Source organism: Protobothrops mucrosquamatus, unplaced genomic scaffold (assembly GCF_001527695.2).
Source record: "Protobothrops mucrosquamatus isolate PMUCROS unplaced genomic scaffold, P.Mucros_1.0 scaffold_134, whole genome shotgun sequence".
NCBI lineage: Eukaryota > Metazoa > Chordata > Lepidosauria > Squamata > Viperidae > Protobothrops > Protobothrops mucrosquamatus.
Window position 1 is genome coordinate 193,589 of NW_015386210.1, and position 17,251 is coordinate 210,839.

Here is a 17,251-nt window from a genome sequence, read left to right on the forward strand (position 1 = left end):
GGGGAGAGGAAAGGGAAAGGAAAGAGCGAGAGAGAGAAAGAGGAAAGAGAGGGAGAGGAAAGAGGCATAAAATAATTCATTTGCATTTAATTGTAATGGTTCAAAGAATGTTCGGAAAAATGTTCGGCCCTCCAGCACGTTCACTTCATCCAATCTGGCCCTCTTTGAAAAAAGTTTGGACACCCCTGAGCTACACAAATGAAGGCAGTCTTTCCCCTGCCGGTTTGGAGGGCTTCCTCGGATCAAATGAAAGGGCCACTGCCCTCCCCGATCAATGAGGGTCCCCTCCTTGCTTGTCACCGCTACAGTCTATTTTCGACCCTTTCCAGGGTCCCCAGCGGGGCGAAATCGAACGCGAAACTCCATCTTCCTGTGCCTGTCTTGCCGCAACATCAAAACCGGATGTCAACACTGTTAATATAGGATATTATTGCTTTGACAAAATATACAGAACTGTTTGGTATTTTTAGAGTTAATTCAGATGACAGAGAAAGGGAGGAGATTTATAAGGAAAGCCTGGGAAAGTGAATCTTTGCCCTCCAGGCTAATTGGAAGATGTGACTTATGACTGCAAAATAAGGGAGGGGTTTAGCAAGAAAAGTCAGACGCAAGCAAGAGAAATTCAGATTCTGGCATCCATCCATCTGAAGTGCCGTCAATCTGTTACACTGTTAATAAAGGCTTTTAGGTTAAACATTGCCTGGAAGTTCTTTGAAGTGTTTCATTAGTCGGAACCATGACACCGAAAGCTTGTATTTCTGATAAATGCCTATCCAGTCTCTTCTTAAAAACCTCTAGTGAGGGAACACCCACAACTTCTGGAGGCAATTTAAATTTAAAACCTTTTTTTAAAAAAAACAAAAACACTGCCCTTGATTAGCACAAGCCTTTTCAGACAAAAATCCAAAATGGGGTGTGGGGGGGATTTCCTTCCAGTAAGTGTCAGCAGAATCTCTGGTGGGTCTATGCTAGGGAGCGGAGCAGCATATGCTATAAGTTTCAGGCAAATGCAAACAAACAATCTTGCAAAGTACTGTACTTACAAACACAATAAAAAGCAGAGCAGTTCCCAAAGTGATTACAAACAATACAGTACAATACTATAGAGTAACAAAAAATAATATTTTAAAATACTTACAGAAGTAATTCTAGCTCTCTACAGTACTATAGTCCTCAAGCCCAGCAAGCAGCAAGTTTTCCACATAGCTCCATGAAAACAAAAACAAATGGTCGATGCCGGCTGCAAAAATCACTGGATCTTGTTTTGCCATGTATCAGGCACAAAAACCAAAAACCCACTTCCAGCTTCTCATAGGCCTGAACAGGCCCAGGCAACTCACAGAGTTAAAATAGCCACCACAGTAGCCGAGACTGAATCGAAATCACATGTCTACAGAGGCCTGTTTTTGATTGCAATTTTGAATTTCTAATGTAAGTACCCTTTCTGAATAAACTTGTTTTTGTGAAATCTCACTAAATAAATGCTTGTATCTGGGGGATTACCTGTACCACAATAGTCCTCAATTTACAGCCATTTGTTTAGGGACCATTCAAAATTACAACTGAAATGAAAAACAATAACTTACAACCAATCAGTCCTTGCACTTATAATCATGACATCATTCCCATAAGTTACATGATCAAAATTTAGGCGCTTGGCAATGGGCATATATTATTAACTGTTGCAGCATTTAAGAGTCACTATTTATGATCTTCCCATCTAGCTGCCAATAAGCAAAGTCAATGGGGGAAGCCAGATTCATTTAATGACTGCATGGTTTATTTAACGATTGCAGTGATTCACTTAACCATGTTTAAAAAAAGTAAAAAAAATCAGGCCTGACTCACTTAACAACTGCCTTGTTTGTCAGCTGGAATTCTGTTGGCCTGGCCAACATTAACTAGAAGTATCATACAATTAACAGTCTGGTAGCTGCCAGTCTTGTAATTGTCCAGAATATTGAATTATCCATGATTTGGAAAATATATATTTTCTTTATATCTTCTGTATACCTGAGGAATCTCCTTTTTGCAAGAATCTCTAGTTATCTAACTTAGTCAAGTAGAATGGCATGCTCCAAATCCCATCAGTCAAAGAATGTAAGCTGGTGAGGACCAGAAGGCAAACTTCTTTTGCAGTGGTCTCTACTATATGAAATCCTCCCTTCAGAGATTAGAATGGCCCCAACTCTGCTAGCTTTTCATAAGATGTTAAAATTTTTGCTACCCAACATGAGGTGCTTGAATGTCCAAAGGCCCCATTTCCTGACTATATTACTAACAGGACAAATATCTTGCTCTTGTGTATTTTATATTGGATTTTTAATTTTTTTTAACTAGTTTTACTGTTTTTATTGTTTAAAATTCTCTTTTTAAAAAAAAATAAGTGTAATATATTTTATGAACTCTAAGCCATCCAAAGTCATTGACTGAGATGGGCAGCCATAGAAAATGAATGAATATTGGTTTCTGACAATTCTCTTTAATCTCAGGAGTGGTCTGAAATTTGTCTTTGAATTTATCTTTTTATTCTATCTGGAGTGGTTAAAACATAGTATGCAGAGTAAAAAACTACCACTTGTTGCAGTTCCCCTTTCATCTGGAAACACTGAACACTCTGTAGAGCATAGCTGTGGGTATTCTAGCTATTGATTAATTAATTACATGTCGTCAAGTCAGTGCTGATTCTTAGCAATCATATAGATATATTTTCTTCAGAATAGTCTGTCTCCAACCTGGTCCTTCACATCTTCTAATGGTCATTGCTGTAAATGAGCCTTTCTACCTTGATGCTAGTTGTCTTCTTCTCTTTCTTTCCAGCATTATAGACTTCTTCAAATAGCTATGCATTTACATAATGTATATAGAATGGGATAATTTGAGCCTGGTGATTTGTGTCTGAAATGAAAATTTTGAATTGATTTGTTTGATAATGAATGAAGAAAAAACTTGTAGTTCAGGATTGAAATGCTGGGTCCTTGATTCCCTCTAAGCTTGGTTGTTTTCTTGCAGACATTTCAGAGCAGTGACGATATTACCTAGTTTGGGTAATAAATGTCTGCAAAAAACCAACCAAGCTCAGAAAGTCCCCCCCCTTTGATAATCCTTTGTTTTCTTGGCTATCCTTGGTATTCTCAGTAATCTTTCATGTCAAAAGTATTAGTACTCTTTATATCAGATAGATGATAGACTATCAGAATAGACTTTTATTGTCATTTTTACTGTGGGCACAATGGCACACATTAAAAATGAAATTTAATTTGGCTAAATTTATAGATTGGCTAAAATCTATAAAAATATGAATCCAGATTGCTGGAAATGTAAAAACAATGAGGGAACATTTTATCATATGTGGTGGCAATGCCCCAAAGCAAAAATTTACTGGGAGCAAATAAGAAGATGGATATTAGAAATAACAAGACAACAAATTGAATTCAAGCCTGAAATATTTTTACTAGGTATAATTAATCCAAAAATTGAAAAACGTCTCCAATACATCATTATACATATTATAATGCCGGCACCTATTACATATGCACAACATTGGAAAAATGAAAACATACCAACAAGTGCAAAGATTATAGGAAAAATTTTAGACTGTGCAGAAATGAACAAACTAACTCTAGAAATGAAAGACGAAGAAGTTACTGAATTTCACGAGGTATGGGGCATGTATTATAGCTGGTTAGAATTAAGGAATAAAAAAGTAAGAGAAGTAATGTAAATAATTGTTAATAAATGTAAGAGATATAGGACATAGTATTGTTAAGGAAAAAGGAAAATGTATTGTGTATTGTGTATTTTGTTTGTTTGAAAAATACAAAATATATTAAAATAAATAAATAAAATAATAAAAATGAAATTTAGTTGCTTGCTCTCAAAGTGTATACCTACATAACACACATATACAACATATGTATAGACCTACCCCCTTACATATAAGTAACATAAATATTCATCACTGTCCATCTTGAATACATAACGGAAGGAGGAAGCTTTATAGTTCGAGACCGCCTCCTGCCGCAGATTACCCCCCATCGACCTGTACGCTCCCACAGAGTGGGTCTCCTCAGGGTGCCGTCAGCCAGACAGTGCCAGCTGGCGACCCCAAGGGGGAGGGCCTTCTCTGTGGGAGCTCCCACCCTCTGGAATGAACTGCCCCCAGAGATCAGGGTAATCCCTGATCTCCCTTCCGCCGCGCCCTTAAGACATGGTTGTTCCAGCTTGCGGGACTGGCCTAGGGGAATTTTTAGAGGGGGTTTTAAATTTATCTTAATTGGATCAAATTCAAATATTTCCCTTTTAATTAATTTTAACCTGTAATGTTATTTTTGTATTTTTATCTGATTGTTAGCCGCCCTGAGTCCGCAAGGAGAAGGGCGGGATATAAATTTAATTAAATAAATAAATAATAAATAAAGGTTAATACTGTCTGGCACAAAACTGTGACTGAATCTGGATGTTCTGCTTCGGATACCACGGAGCCTCCTCCCAGAAGGTAACAAGGAAAACAGGTCGTGAAGAGGATGTTTCGGGTCCCAGACAATCTTACGGACCCTGCTCAAGCAACGCTTATGTACTATGTCCTGGATGGAAGGGAGGGAACTGCCAATGATCTTTTCAGCCATCCTCACCATTCTTTGCACCATCTTCCTGTCTGAAGCAGTGATTCTTCTAAACCAGACTGTGATGCTGTGTGACAGGATGCTCTCGATCGTCCCTCTGTAGAAAGTGGTAAGGACAGGGGAAGGAAGATGAGCTTTTCTCATGCGATGCAGAAAATGCAGGCGATCCGTTGCCCGCTTCACCAGTGTCTCGCTGTTGAGCGACCAAGCCAGCCTACTTGTTAACTGCACACCCAGGAATTTGATGCTGGTAACCATCTCAAATTCCTGGGTGTGTAGTTAACAAGTAGGCTGGTTTGGTCGCTCAACAGTGAGACACTGGTGAAGCGGGCACAGCAGCGCCTGCATTTTCTGTGTCGCATGAGAAAAGCTCATCTTCCTTTCTTAGCACACTTATCATTGCTTCTTCGAAGTCCAACTTTCAAATCCAACTTTTGTTTTCATAGAATGTTCCCTGTATGAGTCCACTTGTTGGAGGTATAGCATCTCCAACATTGTTCATTGTTACTTCATTGTTACTCTGACAAATGCTAGTCTGTATTGTATTTTTTGACTGTTAGTTCCTTTGCTGTTTATTTATTCATTTATTTATTATTTAAATTTATATACCGCCCTATCTCCCTGTTGATAGTTGATCTTAAAATGGTAGATGTCATGGTTCTGATAGATGAAACCCATTAAAGAACTTCAAGGCAAGAATTTTTCCTTAAAGAACATTTTATTCAGTATCGGCACTACATAGTTGAACCCAAAACTAGATTCCCTTCCTCCATATCAGGGGTGTTAAACTGCCGGCCCGCGGGCCGGTTTCATCATACCGGAGCCGCGCCCACCCTATTGCTGGCAATGGCAAAAAAGCTCCAATACGTTGCGCGATGTCACATGATATCGTGAGTTTGAAATGTCTGCTCCAGATACAAAGTAACAAGTTGCAAGTCCCACCCTCACTAAGCAGTCATAATTCACATTCTCCAATTAGCCCGGAGGGCAGGCTCTCTCCTCAGCTCCTCAGCCCGCCAAAACATTAACGGTTTGCGTCCTTGAGTTCCATGGAGCTACAGTATTATTATGGCTAGCTGAGCTCAAGCATTCACCCCATCCCCCCTTCAACACCTGATCTCTAAACAGAAGAAAAAGCATATTAAAGCAAAGTAAAAATGGTTGCAATTCCCATCAGTTGTCAGAGCAGGAACATCCATTGTTACAGCGTTGACAGTAGGATTGTCCATCATTGCAGTATCTATTGTCAATTTTAAAGCTGGTTACTGTATATAGTCATTATTTTTGTCTTTTTTAATCTTAGCCCCATTTTTTTCACTCTGTGCAGTAAATAAATGAAAGTTGAGACCAGGCCAAGAAACTTGTGAAAATACCTCAGGCTCCCTTCTCCAGTTTTCATGACAATAAGATATAAGTGGAGGAAAGGTAGCACACTTTGTTACTGAAGTTTTTCTAATAAAAATAGCTTTAGATATGCACAGTAACTGTTTCTTAGTGTGATCTACCTGATATTGCGCTCCTTAACTTTTCATACCAAAGTTTGCAGTTTACTTGTATATTCAGTTTTCATAGCATCATCAGTTTAGCATACATCTATATATAGTCTATAATGTGTCTCTCTGTCTATCATTAGCATAGCACAGCTTATTGATAATAGTCCTGTCAGGTCTGCCATCTTCAGCTGCTTTGGTTCTCTGGCATTCTACCATAAACCAAAATGTGGGTGGGAAGGAATTTGGGGAAGCTTGGGCTGGAGAGGAGAAGACACATAAAAGAGGGGAGGGAAACAAGCTGACAGGAATCAGAAGAATGAACCAGCTGCCAAAGACACCTGGTCTGGGAACGGAATATGAAACTACTTCGAGAAGCACCTACCATCAAAGCAGTTCCCAAAGATCAAACCAGGATTGGATACTGTTGAACTGGTCAAGGCAGGAGGGCCAGGGAAAGGGGAAAATTGTAAAATTTTGTGCAGGAATACTCAGACTTAAATACTTTCATTGCAATCACTTAACTTTAGTAAAAGAACCTATCACTTCAACCAAATGGAGTTGAGGTCTTTCTTTCCTAAGGATCTAAATTGGGGCAAGTCTGACAAGTCCTTTTAAAGACCTATTTTTACATGGCATGGTCAATACCATATTGTGGAAAGTGGTTGGCTTCCGTTTGGATGTGCTTGATGCCAACCTTATTTTTCATTCTGTTTCTCCTTATTGATTCACAATATTTGAATTTTTTTAACTGGGACCCATACGTTTTTATACACACCAGTTTAGAAACAAGAGTATTTGTATCATTAGTAATCTTTTTTTAAATTTACAGGCTTCTTCATTTAATTTGCCTTTTCCCTTTTTAGGCTAGTCAGTCATCATTTAGAATTGAATATGATACTTTTGGTGAACTCAGTGTTCCAAATGACAAGTATTATGGTGCACAGACTGTGAGATCTACAATGAATTTTAAGATTGGTGGTGCAACTGAACTGATGCCAGTAAGTTATTTAACCTGAATTTATTCTCTGAATGTAAACTTCGATCTAGTATAGATATATATTTCAGAGTTAAGAGTTAAAAAAGTAGGTTTTCAAAGGAGGTAAGTGAGAAAGTAGGACTGTGTGCTATTGCCATTCCTAATCCTTAAATACTAATTAGTTAATAAATATACAAAGCAATGCTAGCTTGTAAGATGTATTTCTTACCTTTGAATTTTAGAATACTTCACAATTAATTTTATTCCTGATAGCTGAAAAGTAGTTAACAAGCAATTTCCAAAAGTGATTAGAAAAGGAAGTATGCAAACTTAGTGTTGTTTTAAAGACATCAACAGTGGTTTCAGCAGGATCACCATGCTATTGTTTCCACTGTCTGGAGTATTCTTGGGTGATCTCAAATACTCTTCTTATACAGAGAGGAATTATGAAGAGCTGAGCTACTTACTAACTCTTTATTCCACCATGATTGTTGACTGCTCTTTAGTTTGCCCTTTCTGCCAGGAAGTCACTAATTATTTAGATTTGTATGAAAAAATTCTCATATAATAGCAATATTCATTGATAATTTGTGTTGACCTAGCTATTAAATAGTGTTGTCATATAAACATGTTGTAAATAAAATAGAAAATACTTTTAGCAAAACAAGAGTGTTGGATTTATTTAGAAAATAGCATCTAAATAAGATAGCTTCTGGTAATATAGTTTTCCATGTTTTCTGTGTATTATTTTATATGTGAAATTTTAGATTTTTCTTGAAAATCTTAGGTTCAAGTAATAAGAGCTTTTGGTATCTTAAAACGAGCAGCTGCTGAAGTAAACCAGGATTATGGCCTTGAGGCTAAGATTGCTAATGCCATTATAAATGCAGCAAATGAGGTAAGATGTAACATGCATGTATGACATCCTGAAATATTGTATTTAATTTTGATAGCTAGATGATGATCTGCATAAAGTGAGATATTTCCATTTAGTCATATGTTAAAGTATCTAATTCCCTTAACCTGTTTAAAGATGCTAGGAATGTTTCATCAACAGGGAAAAAGATAAAAAAAACAGTGTAAACAGATTAAATCTGAAGAAATCAGTAATGTGTTTTCTTAGCAATTCTTTGTGGTGATTTGATAGACTAATTGAGGATCTGCTCTTCCAAAATATTTGATTGCATTTTTAAAAGTTTAGTTGGCTCAGAAAGCTTTGTGGGGAAGGGCCTTCAAGTGCTAACCAATCCCAAAGCTGCATGTTCCTCTGTGAGTTCCTAGTGAGTTCACAGAACTAGGTCTTCAACATTTTCCAAAGGCTGGAAGAGTGAATTTCCATCTCACCTCTGAGGGCAATGTTCCAAGTTCTTCATACTATCCAATTTCAATCTACTTCCTTTAAATTAGAGCTTCCTGTGCCTCTCAGATTTCTTTCTTGCAGGCTAAATATATGCAGTGTGCCTAATACCTATTCCTTATAAAAATAATTCTTAGCTTACAACTATTCATTCAGCAACTGTTCAGAATTATGTTGGAACTGAATAGATGGGGTTTTGATCAGTCCTCAAAGTTGTGGCCATTACAGCATTCCCATGGTCACGTGGTTACTGTTCAGCTGCCTGGCTTGCAATTATAACGTTGCACTGTTTGGGACCTTCCCTGCTTGTTTCTCACAAGCAGAGTCAATGGGTAAGCCAGCAGGGAAGGTTACAAGTTGTCCCATTAAGTCACTCCCACTGCTTTTTCTCCCAAGGAGTCCACTATAGAGTCCCAGTTCCCAGGGATTTCATATTCTGTAGCACTCCTACGTGCCTACACTCTGTAGTATTCATGCCCGCCTGCAGCAACCTTTAACAGCTTCCAACTATCCACTTGAAGCTGCTGCCCACCACCTGAGACTGCTCCTCCATGGCTCCCACCAGTCCACTTCCTTGTGCTTCATGGTACACATACACACTTCGTTGCTTTCCTGGGACTCCCCCTTCTTCTTGCTTAATGACACCCATATCCTATGGCACAGGTATCAAACTCACCACGTCACGTGATGTGTCACGACGTATCATGACTCTTTTTGTATTGCTGGCAATAGGGTAGGTGCGGCTTCGGTATGATAAAACCGGCCCACGGGCTAGCAATTTGACACCCCTGTCCTATGGTTACAATGGCAACTGGAACTGCTGGGATTGCTGTTGCTAAACAATATGGTCATGTGATGTTGCGCTTTATAATTGCATCACTTAGTAATGGGGATCATGATCCCAATTGCTATTGTAACTGGACTATATGTAAATTTTAAATTCCAGGCCTCCTATTATCCTGGTTTTTTTTCATAGGATATGTTTGTTATTATTACATTGAATTTATTCGTTGATGGTTGGGCCTGTTTCTTGTTGACTTTTTGCTGTATCTGTTTGCTATTTCAAACATATAAAATAACACTTTTTTCCTTGATGTATGTTATATAGGAACACAAATAATAAAGTGTATGTTTTATAGGTATCTGAAGGTAAATTAAATGATCACTTTCCTTTGGTGGTGTGGCAGACTGGATCTGGAACTCAGACTAACATGAATGTTAATGAAGTCATCAGCAACAGAGCTATTGAGATGCTAGGTGGTAAACTGGGGAGCAAGGACCCAGTGCATCCCAATGATCATGTTAATAAAAGCCAGGTCAATATATTCTTCTTCCCCCCCCCCTTTTTTTTTTTGCAGTAGCAAGTATCTAAGTCAATTACAATATTTATTAAATGTTGCTTAGCTGGACATAAAATATTCAGTATGTCTCAACGTGTGTGTGCATGTGTAAACTTCATTGTATTGCCTGCTGCATTTCAATAAATTATATTCATAGCTGAAGAAAATAACTATTATATTCTTATATTAAATCATGTTTGAGATAATGAAATTTTATTGTTGCATAAAAACAATTGTGGGATTTAATTGAGTGAGAGCTAACTTCTTGGTATGAAATACATAACTTTTATGTCCATGGAGATTCTCAGTCATCCAGGTCATGATTGTTCCAAAAGTGCTTTTTCAAGAGGCAACTGGACTTTTTTGTTTTTCTTTGAAGAAGCTTAATGGATGAGAAGTGAAATGTCTTAAAAGAAAAACAAGAATGTCCAGTTGCCTCTTGAAAAAGCACCTTTGGGATATATAGCTTTTAGTTCCTATCTGGAATTCTTTCTCAAATGCTGCATAATGTGTGTCAGCTTGGGTGAGTTATTAATGGTTTGAATGACGTCATACATGACAGTACCCGGGAAGGTGGAAGCTTTTCCTAATTTTTTACCTATAGCTTAACATGTATTATTAAGGACCCCATTTTTAATTGAACTTAGGAACAGATTATGAATAATATTAAAATCAGCAACATAGTTTTCTAGAATAGCTTTACTATTACATCATTATCCTGCCAAATGCCTAGTCTTTTCCTGAACTCTACTTCTTAATTTAGCTGATGCTCATGAAAGAAATATTCAGATAATAATTTGCTGTTATTTTGAATGTTAAAAGAGCTCAAATGATACATTTCCCACTGCAATGCATATTGCCGCAGCATTGGAAGTTCATGAAGTGCTGTTACCAGGGCTACAGAAGCTTCAAGATGCCCTTGATGCCAAGTCAAAAGAATTTTCTGTAATTATTAAAATTGGACGTACTCATACACAGGATGCAGTTCCTCTTACCCTTGGCCAGGTACAAATCATTTTACAGTTTTATACAATGAAAAAATACTAATTGCTTGTGAGGAAATTCTTTAAATACAATATGTCTTTGCTAATTGTAAAGTAGTGGGTGGGTCATTTTAAACATTTGTCACATGAAATAAAATGCTATGAAAGTTGCAATATTTCTTCTTATTTTTGCCAAGGAATTCAGTGCTTATGTGCAACAAGTCAAATACAGTATCACAAGAATCAAATCAGTCATGCCAAGAGTCTATGAACTGGCAGCTGGTGGCACTGCAGTTGGCACAGGACTGAATACAAGAATTGGTTTTGCTGAGAAGATTGCATGTAAAATAGCTGCACTTACAAGTAAGAAAAGACTTTAAAAGTAACCTTGATGTAACCTTCAACTTGCTATAATAAAAATGAGGGGAAATGGAAAATAAGAAGAACCTGCTGTCTAATATCTTTTTGTCTTCATTCACTGAACTTTGTAAATTGGGATATTATAGAAGTAGCAAATATTATCAATGTTTATAGCAGCTTAATTGGTAGAAATGTGTCATGGTCTATTCTCACTCAAATTCAGGAAGCCAGTTGGAGAAAACTCCACTCTCAGGTCTGAAAAGGAAGTTTTCTTCTATAGGAAGCAAAAGGTACAAATCATCATCATCAGTATCATAATCATCATCCTTTTAGCCATTGTCTATCCACTACAGGATGAAGGACTCTTCTGCATGTTTCCAGCCAGTATAGTCCTTAGCTTTCTTTTGCCATTTAGGCCCGCACTACTTGCTGATGTTGTCATCCATCTTGTTTTAGGTCTCTTTATCAAGTGGGATCCATTCTATGACTGCCTTGGTCTACCTGCCACCAGTTCTTCTTGCTATACAACCACCCAGCTTCCATTTCAATTCTTTTATTCTCTTGATGATACTTTTGTTCATTCTCTATTTCATGTGCAGGTCTTTTTATCTTGACTTATAATGCTGAGCATATATCTTTCCATGGCTCTTTGTGCCACTGGTAGGTTTTCTATTAATTGTGAGGTTAGTGTCAGAAAGTACAAATAAGCTACTTTAAACCAAGGAGTATATAAAATCTAATTAAACATTGGTAGCTCTACAGGTAGTCTTCGACCTACAACCACAATTGAGACCAACATTTCTGTCATTAAGTGAGACATTTGTCCCATTTTACAATCTTTCTTCCCACAGTTATTACATGACTGGCACATTGATGGCAAAATCAAGAATGGACCTATGTGTGCTGAGGTACAGTTGGTACAAAAAGAGGCAGGTGGCCGCTGAGCTGGAATGCAGACTGAAGTTCCTGCAGCAACAACACAGCAAAATGCTCCGTCAGCTGCACCAGGAGATTGACTGGTTGAAGCGGCACAACCAGGGTGCTTGGGGGGGGGGAAGCAGGTCCGACCAGGGGCATGACACCATGCCCCCAGGCCGTGGTAGTATGGGCAGGGCTCAATCAGTCCTCCCAAGAAAGCAGAATTCTTGAACCACATCTTTCAAAAGGAACTTTTATTTGGAGATGTTGACAGCAGGAATAGAAGGCAGGATCTGAGGGTTTACTGCGCAAATCAATAAGTCAAAAGAGTCAATGGTAACCCCACCCCAACTGTCCATCTGGACGGCTCAAATAGGCCAATCCGCAGATGTGAAAACGCTGTGGGAACGGAGTGATAAGGTACCGCTTCCAAGGCTGTTAGGTCTCTGCGCCCAGAGATAAGGCAGATGGCTAGAGGCACATTCCATTCTCATCCCAATGGAGAAACATCAAAGAGGATAGAGCAAGGAACAAAGGAAAGGAAATACACATCAGCAACTCCAAGCTTCCCCCTCCCCCCAGGAGAATGGCAGAACCTGAAAAGAACAAGAAACTTTATGCCCATAGAAAGACAGGGTTCTGACATGCTGGCTCACCTGCCGCACTGGCTGTGCATGGTCAGGCGTAGGGGCCTGGCCCACTCTTTGTGTCCTCCATTGTCAAGGAGACCGATTGCATGTCCCTCACCTGTCCATCTCCCAGGAATGTATGGGAACTCCTAGGAGGAGAGGGGTCACGTGTGTGTGCTCTTCCCCATGGGGCTGCTGAGACTCTGGTCATGGCAAGGAATTACGATTCCCTTTTCAGCCTGAGTGGGACACAGGCCAGTGGATACCAACCAGACTGGTGTAGATGGCCTGGCAGGGATGGGCAAGCCCTCCTCTCCCTGTCCCAAAAGGGCAAGGGAGCACTGGAGAGTCAGGCTGGGAACATCTTGCTTCCCGTCCCTCTTTGCCCCCTTTGCTGCTTCCGCCGCATCTCCCGCCTCCTGACCCAGTGCCTGAGGCTGCTGCCCACCCCACCAGGCCACCCGGAAAAGCATTTAAGTGTCCCATGCAGCAAAACGCTGGGGAAGAAGTGTCTGCTGACTTGGCTGGGAAAAGGGAGTGGGACAAGACTGCTGGGGAACTATTGCCGGGGAAGGAGTGCCGACAGAGTCCGCTGAACATCAATACTGGCAGTGGTTGGCTGCAGACCTTTCCTTTCTTTTCCTGGAATTCAGGATGAAAATCCACTCTAGAAGTCTGTGATTCTTCCAGGTGGTGTGCCTAAACAAGTCCACTGATTCTCTTGGTTCTACCAGTTACCGTTAGTCAGACTTCCTTCTCCAAGACTCCTGTTTTCTATGTAGAATCTCTTATTCTTTTTAAAAATATCCTTCTGCCTTATTCAGAAGGCACTCTTCATATTTCCTATTATAAGTCTCAGTATGGCGAGCTGAGCCTCCTCTCCCTCCACTTTCTCCTCCAGCAACATAATAAATTTGCACTTGGTTCATGTTATGTTCCTCCCCAACCAGGAACATAAACATGATGCACACTTTGCCTCTCTGTCCATGACTATGAGTCTCTAAGAATTGGGCAGATTCAAACAATTTCTTCCTTTGTATACATCTAACAAGCCCTTTCATAACCAGTAAATCCCTCATTTGAGATTTAAGAAACTGAGCCAACTGCCCTTTGTTATCAAGGGCACTCTTTCTCAAAGTCCTGCTCTTCAATATTATTTTTCTTGTGGCTATCATGTCAGGAAACCCTGAACTTAATTGACTTTGTTCTGATTTTCAAGTAGGGCAAATTAATCTCAAAAATAAACATGGCCTTGGATTTACTATACTAATTCTGTCATTTGACCCTATTTTATTCTCAAAAGAACAAAAAAAGGTATTTTAGATGTTTGCAGAGTCATGTAGACATCTGATTTTGTGTCGATTGCTATATGCATTATATGCCACATCTGCTTATTTGATTTATTCAGATCACTGTGGGACAGAGATGCAGTGTCCATCTTGATCTGCTTGGGGAAGGGATAATACTAAGGTGACCAACCATCCTCCTTTATGGAGGACAGTCCTCCTTTTGTAAGTTCTGTTCTTCCTCGAAAAGTGTCCTCCTACATGTCCTCCTTTTCGATATTTGAAGACTAATCTGCAGGGCTTTTTTTTTCTCATAGAACGCTCAGAATGGCGTTCCAGCACCTTTTTTGATGGGTTTTTTCAACTTTTGCATGAGCTGTGCTACTCCCGCTATTGGTTTTCGAAAGCCAATAGGAATTGCTGTTGAGCGCGCCTCTGCAGTTGGGGGCAAAGCAGCTATTATGAGACACTTGACCACCAAGAAACATAAGCAAACATCAGATGCATCTGCTTCCAGTTGTAAAGTAACAAGTTTTTTTAAAAACTTCAAAGTATTCTGAAGATGAAAAACAGTTAGCTGCAATGGAGGGAACATTTGCATTCCATACCATAATTCACAATCAAAGTTTTTGTAGTATGGATTGTACAACTAAATTATTGAAAAAGTTTCACGATGCTAAATTTTCATGCGCCAGGACAAAATGTGAGGCTTTATTAAATTAGTATTTAAAAATTACTGTGACAAAATACTTACAGAAAACTTGGAAACTGCAGCATTTGTAACAGTTTTATCTGATGCATCCAATCATAATGAAACTAAATTGTATCCAATACTAGTAAGATATTTTAATGTTACCAAGGGCATTCAAGTAAAAATTTTAAATTTAGAATCCATTGAGGGTGAAACTGCTGAAATTTTGTCAAACCATCTATACAGAGTAATGAAAACAATTTGAAATCCAAAGTTGTTGCACTAACAGCTGATAATACAAACACAAATTTTGATGGGCGAAGACGCAAAGGAGTGAATAATGTGTATGTAAAATTACAAGATTTACTCCAAAAGAAAATACTAGGAATAGGTTGTAATGCACATATTTTGTCAAATGCAATCAACATGGCGTCACGTGCCATGCCAACTGATATAGAAGTAATAATAACTACAATTTATTTGTATTTTAGTCGTTTTACCGTTCGTGTGGCTACTTTAAAACAATTTTGTGAAGAAGCGAATGTTCAATACAAAAAACTTTTAGGATATTCAAAAGTTATATGGCTTGCTCTAACACCTGTTATAGAACATTTTCTACAATTATTTGAGCCTCTCCATTCATAGAATCATTTTTCAATAATGAAATATCTGAGATATTAATGTATTTTGTACATAATCAAGCATCTATTTTTCACAAAACGATTCAAAAGATTGAAGGTGAACACATTTCAGCTACAGAAGTTAGTCTTATTTTGAATGACTTTATCCTTCAATATAAAACTCAATTTGAAGAAAAATTTCTTCCTTTAGTTATAAAAAGAAAATTGTCAGACTTAGAAGAATCAAATTCGGGCATAACGGAAAAGTTTATCAAAGAAGTGCAGAATTTTTACCAAACATGTTTTCAATATATCGAAGAATGCTCTGAAACAAACAACACAGGAAATAACAGTTTTCAATGGTGTTTCTTAACTTCATCGCAAGTATATTGGACAGATATTGAATCTTGTGTTGAGTTTTTATCTAAAGAAATGCCAGACATTTAAAATAGACGACAATTGTCTCTTTGAAGAAATTAGAAGACTGAATGTATTTTTAAATTCTGAAAAATTAATACAACAGGAAAATAAACACGTTGAAATTGATAAAAGATGGGTGGAAATATTCAGCCATTTCAAAAATGAACATATTCCATGTGAAAATTTATTTATTCTTGTTCAATTTACATTGTGCTGCCCTGGAACTAATGCAGCAGTTGAAAGGGTTTTTTCAATTGCTAATGATTTTTTTGGAAAGTGAGAAATCGAGATTGAATGTTGATACTCTAGCTGCAGCACTTGCCGTAAAATTCAATATGAATTCTTGTTCAGATATTTCCAATATTTTGTTAGAAGATGATACATTGACAAAAAATATTCATTCAATGGAAAAGTACTCATTTAAATAATAATTAATAGGCATGTAAGCATAATTACAATATAAAATGTTTTTGTTACAAATGTTTTTATTATGCATTTATCATATTATAGTGTATTTTGTATTATTGTTGCAATGAATAAAATGTTTCTTTTATTTATGATATTTTTTTCTTCAATTTATTTGTATCCTCCTTTTCATTGTAAAAAGTTGGTCACCTTAATAATACAGCTTTGCTTATTCCTTCAGCAGCCTGCCAGATTGGAAAAGAATCCCAGTGAACACAGTTAAAGAAATGCCTCTATCACCCACATTTTGTGAAAAAGCATATTTTGGAATAGATGGGAGAGGGAGTCATTGAGTTTGGTGTTTATCTTCCCTGAGTATTAAAAGACTGGTTCCTTCACATATGTAGAAATTCTCTTGGAGCCATTTTGGTTCATTATTATGCATTGTTCTTTCAGGACTGTAAGGTGAATACCAGAAATTCTGTACTAATTCATGAATTCCTGCTCTGTTTAAACAAAGGAAATTAGCTAGGCTTTGTTATTCAAGGAATCTTCAAAATCTTCCAGTTCAGTTCATTGTCTACAGACAGTCTTTCAGTAATACTGGCAACCTTATCTCCTCTAAAAGAAATGGAAATGATTTTCCTTATTTCAATAAGTAGAGTCTTCTTCAAGTTGTCTTCATTCATTTTGTTAAAATGAGAACTTATGGAAAATATATAATTTCTATTTCTAAATGGTAGCTCTCCTAGGAGACACCTAGTAAATTCCATGCTAATAGTCTGACAATCTATTTTCCCATTTATTGTTTCCATGAGATTAGTCTAGGAACTCATAAAAATGGTGATTGTCTAATTTTATTTATGAACGTTCACTCAGACCAAAATAAAATAGCCTACATATATTAATCTTATAGTGTTTGAACTGTGCATAAGAATAGATAGAATGCTGGAGGACTTAAAGCCCCAAATTTGACACTTTACTATGATTCTTGTGCATTGACTTGGATGACTGATTGGATTAATTTATCTAATAAGAGAATCTTGAATTTGGAGGGATGGGACTTGTACTTTGGGTGGCATGCTTATCTTTTTATGCAAAAAAAGATTGATAAAACTTTTAGAAATCATATAATAAGGGCTGCATTG

The 17,251-nt window shown here is 37.8% G+C and overlaps 1 protein-coding gene across 1 annotated transcript in view; it reads left to right on the top strand.

The window, feature by feature from the left end:
• The window catches only part of FH (fumarate hydratase), a 68,901-nt gene that overhangs the window by 19,628 nt on the left and 32,022 nt on the right, over positions 1 to 17,251 (top strand). The window contains exons 2-6 of the mRNA XM_015818168.2: positions 6,982 to 7,116; positions 7,882 to 7,992; positions 9,591 to 9,767; positions 10,614 to 10,796; positions 10,972 to 11,137. Coding sequence (XP_015673654.1) covers positions 6,982 to 7,116; positions 7,882 to 7,992; positions 9,591 to 9,767; positions 10,614 to 10,796; positions 10,972 to 11,137 — 772 coding nt within the window. The remainder of the gene's footprint in view (positions 1 to 6,981; positions 7,117 to 7,881; positions 7,993 to 9,590; positions 9,768 to 10,613; positions 10,797 to 10,971; positions 11,138 to 17,251) is intronic.